The 7,814-nt window shown below is 35.6% G+C and overlaps 1 protein-coding gene across 8 annotated transcripts in view; it reads right to left on the bottom strand.

Moving 5' to 3' along the window:
- Nucleotides 1-425: 425 nt before the first annotated feature.
- Nucleotides 426-7,814, bottom strand: part of LOC136836102 (uncharacterized) — a 199,560-nt gene continuing 192,171 nt past the window's right edge. For all 8 annotated transcript variants that reach the window (XM_067100088.1, XM_067100089.1, XM_067100091.1 and 5 more), the window contains 5 exons: nt 5,489-6,610; nt 4,400-4,496; nt 3,415-3,590; nt 1,846-1,972; nt 426-1,715 (listed from right to left, as the gene is read on the bottom strand). In XM_067100088.1, the coding sequence (XP_066956189.1) occupies nt 1,567-1,715; nt 1,846-1,972; nt 3,415-3,590; nt 4,400-4,496; nt 5,489-6,610 (1,671 nt within the window). In that variant the 3' untranslated portion in view covers nt 426-1,566. The remainder of the gene's footprint in view (nt 1,716-1,845; nt 1,973-3,414; nt 3,591-4,399; nt 4,497-5,488; nt 6,611-7,814) is intronic.

The following is a 7,814-nucleotide window of genomic DNA, read 5'->3' as shown; positions in this document are numbered from 1 at the left end:
CGGCATAACTGCTGCAGTGCATTCCCAAAACCAGGACAGGAAGTTGGCACAGGTAGGTCCAAAGAAGTGTTTCCATGACAATAAAATTTATAATGGAAGAATTTCCAGACTATGGGTTCTTCCAAAAATAATGGGCCCATAATGGAAGTACAAGCCAGCGACAGACACTCACCCAGCACCAAAGGCAGAGAGAGTGTTACTGCAGCGATTTTGCACCTTTGAGTGCTAGAGAATGAAATTTTGAAGATGAAGTTGAAGACTGACCCAATATTTTACCTGAGAGAACACAAGACTGCCATGAAGGAATTACAGATTTCTTCTTAAAATGATTCTTTCTTGATCCGAACTCTGAAACACCTAGTACTGCAACTGGTAAGGCAATTGTTTGTGCATATGGAAATCTAAAGGATAAAATAAATGTTACAAATTATGTATATTTTTATTTTTTGAATAATCTAAACCTTTTCTTTCTTATATAAGAAAATATTTTATTTTACAAAAGTATACTCAACTAATAACTACAAACTGTTTTACCAGGAAATATTTCAAAAATCAAGCATGCCATTTGTTTCCTTTAATTGTAATAGTCAAGGGTATTTGTGACACGAGTATTAATGTTCCATTCAAACTGAGATTAAGTATATATTTTTAGGGGATCAACAACTATATGAACTGTATCTTTACATGCCTTGGCATAACAATACCTGGTAGACTAATAACAACAAGTTGTATAATAAATGCATAATTTCACCTGCAAACTTAAACACACTAACTTTGTACAAGCTCAATAATTGTCAGCTCTGAGTATGAAGAGTAACATTCATTTTCTGCTATGGTCACTGTTCTAACAATATTCTTGTCTTTTTTATAGACATGCCAAAGCCTTACAAATTTAAACATGATACACAATTACAGCTACATTAACTAATACCAATTTCTTGGGTTCAGTAGTGGATAATTCCTACTAGGAACACATTTTAGAAAATTACGTATCATACAAGTGACTTACATGCCTACATCAGAGTAAGCTGGAAAAGCAAGCATTTCCCCAATAAAAGCTTTACAATGAAAATGTCTAAAGATTTAAAACCAAAATACCTCCCTTTACTGTAAAACACTCAAACTTAAAATGGCTTGACTTTCATAATGAAAATGCCAGGAATCAGACCAACATCACTCCCCTGTTATCTCACTCCCGAAGAAAACTCGTGAGGAACCAGAGTTATGTTGTCCACATACATCTCTTGTGCCCCATTTACGACCGATTTCCTGTACTGCATTCATGTCCATAAATTCTGAAACTGAATAGACTAATATATGGCCTTCACCCTTAAAGCATAAATAAATTTTTCCTTGTATAAATGCATTTAAAGAAATTGTACATCTTCAAATGCAGACTGTACTCTGTTTCATCATCCCAAACATTGCACTGTATATGAATCTGTACTGTAATGAAAAGCCCCTCCCAAAAATGATTGAGTTCATGTTTACGACTAGTACAGGGTCTATTCCAAAGCCATTTTTGACTAAAATACATTTCAAATTTCAGCACTTGCCAAATATACATCAATCTAGTATGAACATCAATGCTTTAAGAAGAAACCGGCCCAACTTCCGAAGAGGCCCTTTTCGTTTCTTTATGATGCTTGGCGTATCATAAACAGTAGAATCTAAACTGATATCATCCAAGGGAGGAGCATTTGCCGTCTTAGAACCTGAAAAAAATAATTAAATAAATTAAGTAACTTTGTTACTTTTCCTCTACTTATAAAAGCTCCTGAACATTTTATTTAGACGACAATGCACATTAAAATTTTATTTCGTCTTGGATGAAATAAAACATACCTTCTTTCGAATGTGGACAAGCAGACTTAGCCACATTTGAAAACCACACCATAAAATCCGTATATCGCTTGATTTCTTCATCACTGACACTTCTATAGCCACTTGAAACTACCTCAAGAACTTCAGCCTGGAGAAAAAACAAAAAAATGGTAGCAAAAACAAATTACATAAAAACAGAGATATATATATACATCATCACACACGTTTTCATGTCTGGTTTTCTCTCTACTGAGTTTAGACGAGTAACAAGTTCTCTCAACTCCCTTCTGTATTGTGCTCTTTCTGCATGAATTTCCATCAGGCCCGGTCTTCATATTTGACATTTCCATGATTTTCAGGGCATTCCCACTAATCTTCATCTAGTTACTTCCTTTTCTGCACTTGACTTGCATCTATTCCCTTCTTCAGCTATAAGTACATTTTACTATTGTGACAAAGTTACCGGTTAGTATGGTTGAAAGTGGGATCAGAGGATGTCTGAGAGATTTTTAAACTGCTCAAAGAATGGTGGCAGGGAAGGTTTAAAAAGTTCTGAGTAAATGGGATGCAGACATGAAGAAAGGAGAGGGCCTTAAATATTCAGAATGTACGACAGCATGTCCAAGTTGTAGGAGTTAAACAGGCTCCAGTGAAGCAGCTGGGTTCCTTCTCAATTCAGCAATTGAAGATTAATGTGGCACTAAGTACTGTCTTGGTTTTCATATATAGCCAGCCTCCTCAAGAAACATCACACTAGTAAAGTTATCATTCATAATATGAACTCCTTCTCGTGGAAGGCCTTTCATTTAACCAACATGTTTCACAAATTACAGAAATCCCTTACAAGGAAAAATGAGATAATGGAACATATCAAAATTTACGAGTGCACATAACAACAATGAATATTGAATCACTGGCAACTAAACTGATAATAATTAAATCTAGAGGAAATTGCTCATGAGTGACCCCAAGGCAGTGGAAAACCCTGATGCATAAGCTACACCAAGCCTTGGGTTTGAGAGCACAGGATCTTGTGCCCTTAGCAGGAGGAATGATGAAAAAATCTTAGGGCTTGCATCTGAGATGCATTTTTGACAGAGGGTGATAAGTAATTATCCATCACAGAATAATTCTTTATACAGTACAGATATAGTAACTCAGTGTAATGAAAATGCTGATGATGTCAATTCCTTGAAGAGACTCTTACCCAAACTTTGTCATTCATTACCTGACATTAAAAGAAAAACAAGGATGAGAATGAAGTAAAACAACAGGTCTAAAACCCTGATGGAAGACTGACTGATTATAGCTACTACACTGGTGTCACAACATCTAGGTTATTGACGCTGCCCTGATGGACGAAAAATGCCAAGCCTTACAGATTGGAAGAACATAAACAGGTCAAGTTCATTACCGAAATAAATCATTTGACATAAATTAACAGTCACATGTCAAGCTTACATTCTTGCAACCACTAACTGAAATGAAACTGAATTAATGTAATAGACAATATGTTGGTAAACTTCTCTAGTCCTCTACGTGGAACACTGTAAATTATAATAACCTTTAATACAGATTCTCTCAACTTACCAAAGTAATGATCTGTATGGTTAAGTTCTCTAAACCCTCTATATTCAAAAGGGAGTTCAATCCTCCTCTAGCCATTGACTTGGTTTCATTTCCACGAGCAGAATCTGGATGATCATGGGGATCATCTAATTCTTGCAGTCGTTCATCAGAATCTGTTCGACATTCCATGGTCTCTCCTGAAATTTGTAGAAAATAAATGTTAAAAAAATTCCAATTACAGCACAAAAACAAAACAAGAGAATCACTGTCCTATATCATTCAGACACAATAACATATAAAAAAAATCCTTCACAAAATAATACCATTTACTTAAAACTGAAGATCCAACCCAATGTTTCCTTAAGAGGCCCTGTAACTGCAAGACTGCATGAAAATTTTCGCTACCTATTCATTAATTAATAAACATGGGTGCTTTATAACAGAAATCTTATCATGACTTATCATCGGCCAATGAAATGACTTTTCAATTCTCATAAGGTTGGTACTCTACTGTTGCAAATATAGGAAAAACAAAAAAAAAAAAAAAAATGTACAGTAACTTGTAGATGGAAAAATTAAACATGGGAAAAATGACTGTAAAAATTGTAAATTATCAAATGCAGTGTTCTAAACATTTTAAATCTTGTAGGGGAGACATTCTGTATAACTTACTAACCAAAGCTATGTGCTATTACTGTATAATTGTCAATATAAACAGCATGGAGACAAAATCACTCAAATATAGCATTCCCTTACAAGAGTTTCACAGGTTTGGACTGATTCAACAGTCTGGTTAAACTACTATCTAAAGCTCTAACTATTTAAGAGATTTTTCACTCTTTTCACATTTTTATCTGAATGTGTAAATTAAAGTACTGTTTATCAAAAACACATTTTCACTACTACCACCCTTAGAAAAATCTGAGTCTAAGGAATTTGATCTCTTAAAAACCACAATTACTGCTAACAGAGAGAGAGAGAGAGAGAGAGAGAGAGAGAATCTTACCAGTTTCATTGCATGTTGCTGTGGAGATATCTGAAGAAGGAACTGTGTGACCATCACTATGGTCAAAGGAAGAGTCACTGTCTTCCTTTTTGTGGACCTGCAATTCGAACAGAGCTTTACTAAATTACTCATTTAGCAAATCCTTTTTAACTACAAACTTATTAACTGTCACACAAAGAAAATGTGCAAATAATGTTTTCTACTTTCTATCAATCTAACAAAAGTTGTCTAAACAGCCAAAACTTGTAAATAACTGGCACAATGAGAACTGAAAATGTTTATCAAATTAGTTATTAATTAATGCAAGAAATAATGAAGCTTTAAAATTCCCGAAACCCTGCAGATACAACACAGCAAATAAAACAAACTTGTACTCTAACAAACAATGCCTACATTCTTCACAATTTACAGAGGCCACATATGTTAATGCTACAACAAAAATTAACACAGTACAGTACTTCGATTAAAAATATATAAAATTAAGAAAACAATGTTCATGCCACTTCTACAATTATAGAGGAAACTATCCACTTCTGCAATAGTAGCGGAAACTATCAAGTAAAAGTCAATCCAAGAAATAACAAGTACAGTACAGTAGCCAGAGCAAATTCTTACCAAGCACTGACTTTCCATCATTTGGATCATTTATGGGTGTTATCCAAAATTTAGCCCTATAGTGACTTAAAGGGGCATAATATGCAGCAATTTGTTTTTTTTTTTAACATACAGTATACAAATCTGCTTTAATATATCACCAGAATGCATCTGGCATGAATGGTAACTTCACACACTGCATTACAATAAAATATCATTTCTAACTGCTCTGGCTCTGGGACAGAGAGGACTTGTAACGCATAGTGATTTAAAGTTTTAATTACAAAAGTGACTGAAAACTTTAATTACAAATTGTACTGTACAGTAAGAATGAAATGTGTATTATTCTGTTTACATTGGAATTTTGTAAACTTATTTCAAAAGACTTTTCAAATACCATACATAGTATTCTACAAATTATAAAAATTCTAACAACCTACAGAAAAACTTGTTAAAAAAACATCATTTTCTGCATCAAGTCCTATCCCATCTTACCTCACTGCTCGTGGAACCAGCTGATGCATGGGTGCCACTGCCTGAACTACCCACAGTGCCATTGTGACTTGATCCTTCACTCGGTGTAGGTGTGGGTGTTGGTGTCAAATTGGGAGTTGGGGTGAGGGTTCCAAGGGGTTCAATTGGAGTGGAGGTTTTGTTTTCATCAAGATCAGGATCTGGGTGCAAAAAGGAAGCTAGATCTGAGGGTTCACCCAGTGGATGGTCATGACGATCTGACCTGGCTGGGGAAGGTCTTGCCAAAAGACTCAAAAGAATAGCATTAGGAGCTGATTCCTGGCGATGACTGTCTGGGAGATTTGATGATGCTAATGTTATATTAGGTGGTAGGTCATCAAGTGAGACATTCGGGGGTCCACAATCATTCCCTACATCTACTGAAAGTGGTTCCATTGGAGACATTCCAGAAAATGCAACGCGTCGACCCCTTGAACGAGGGGTTTCTGATATCTCATTGTCACTGTCACTATCAATGGCACAGTTGTCATCACGCATAGGTTCAGGAGGCTCACTGTAATGCAGTTCAAACTCCACAGGAGTACCAATTGACCTATCCTCCTCGTCAACATTACGAATTTCATTATTTAAGTCTTCCTTATTTTCCCCAACCATCCCCTGAGCACCATCACATTTAATTACCTCTTCCTTTTCTATGCTGTCCTTTTCAGCCTTAACTTCTTCTTCAGATGATTCTTTAGGCTTTTCCTCTGTAGTCCTTTCACTGTCTACACTAGGAGAAACCACAGTCTCATCTCCATCAGTTTCACTGTCACTACTGATGGGAGGTGGACTGCAAGTATCTTGCACTCTGTCATCAACTATTGCACTGCTATCACTACTATCACAGCCTGAGGACGTAACTCCACTACTACTGCTCTCTGAAGGTGTCCTACAAGGACCCTCAGTCTTTTCTAACCTAGCTGAGATCTTCGGTTCTATGAAATCTTCACTGCCCTTGGACATGCCTATGGCAGAATCTGGAGACGGTACACTCATACCATCCCTTGGGCTTTTCTTTATGTCTGAAGTACTGGGTGTATTCAAAACCAAAGAATCGTCCAAAACACGTGTTGGTAGCCTTGAATCCTTAGCTTTCATTTTCTGAAAACCAAAAGTAACTTTAGTTTCTCCAGTACAGTATTATAGAAAAATGAGACTTTTCAATTTTATCAAACCAATGGAATGTTTAAGAAATAAGGTTCATGTAAGCTATGACTAATATATACATTGATTTTAAAAATTCAAAATACAGTATTACATATTTTAACCATGTCAGTCAGTGAAGAAATACATTTTGCCAATATGTCCAACCAAACACAAATATTTTTCAATACAACTGTCTGAATATGCATGCAATGCACTTTTCAATTACTCCAGCCTTAAACATCACCTACCAATTCCTAGTTTTTACTTGTGTAAAGGAACTTAAGTCACCAAACCTACAGTGCATACAGGCAGTCCCTGGGTTACGACGGGCTCAGCTCACAATGTTCCGAGCTTACGACGCTCTTCACATATATTCATGAAAAATTATTTCCCAGGTTACAACACATGTTCTGGATTTACAATGCCGATCCGATGGAAAAAATATGGCTCCAAAAAGGGCAGAATGGTCAAAATTTGAAGGTTTTTGATGAAAAACTCAATAAAAATGCAGTTTACTTCATTTACAAGATACCCAAATGATTAAAAGTAAGGTTTTCTTTCAATTTTTGACAATATTTCGAGTTATGATTTTCGGCTTAAGACGAGGCGTCAGAACAGAACCCCCATCATAAACCTGGGACTGCCTGTACTTCACTGTCTGGGGATTCGTATCCTTGCCTTAAATTTTTAATGCTGGTTTAATAACATATTTTGCATATCTGCCCTTAAGCCCTTTTCAGTCATGCTCTTAAATCCTGTCAAATCATAACTGGCCCTGGTTGCATCAACACTAATGCATTCAAACAATAATGACAACAATTGTAAGATCACCTTTTGTTTCAAGAAATTAAAATAAAATGGTTGGGGACAAGTACTGCAGTGTTATTATTTATTTGATACCCCACATTTTCAGGAAAGAAAAGTAAACTTCCAGCTGCGATGTTGGGAAGAACCTATATAGCAAAAAATTACCAAATTATCTTTAAAATTTCTTATAGACTGACAAACCTTTCAATTGTTAAAAAATCTTAATAATGTGAAGGCAATAAACTACAAAAAAAAAATTTGTAAAACTTTACCAATAATAGTTCCCTGCACATGATTTACCTATACTGTTCTCTTCTCTTATAAAAAAGGCAAGTGGAATGTAACAAATATC

This window comes from Macrobrachium rosenbergii, chromosome 56 (genome assembly GCF_040412425.1).
Source record: "Macrobrachium rosenbergii isolate ZJJX-2024 chromosome 56, ASM4041242v1, whole genome shotgun sequence".
Classification (NCBI taxonomy): domain Eukaryota; kingdom Metazoa; phylum Arthropoda; class Malacostraca; order Decapoda; family Palaemonidae; genus Macrobrachium; species Macrobrachium rosenbergii.
This window is presented reverse-complemented; position numbering and strand designations above follow the sequence as displayed.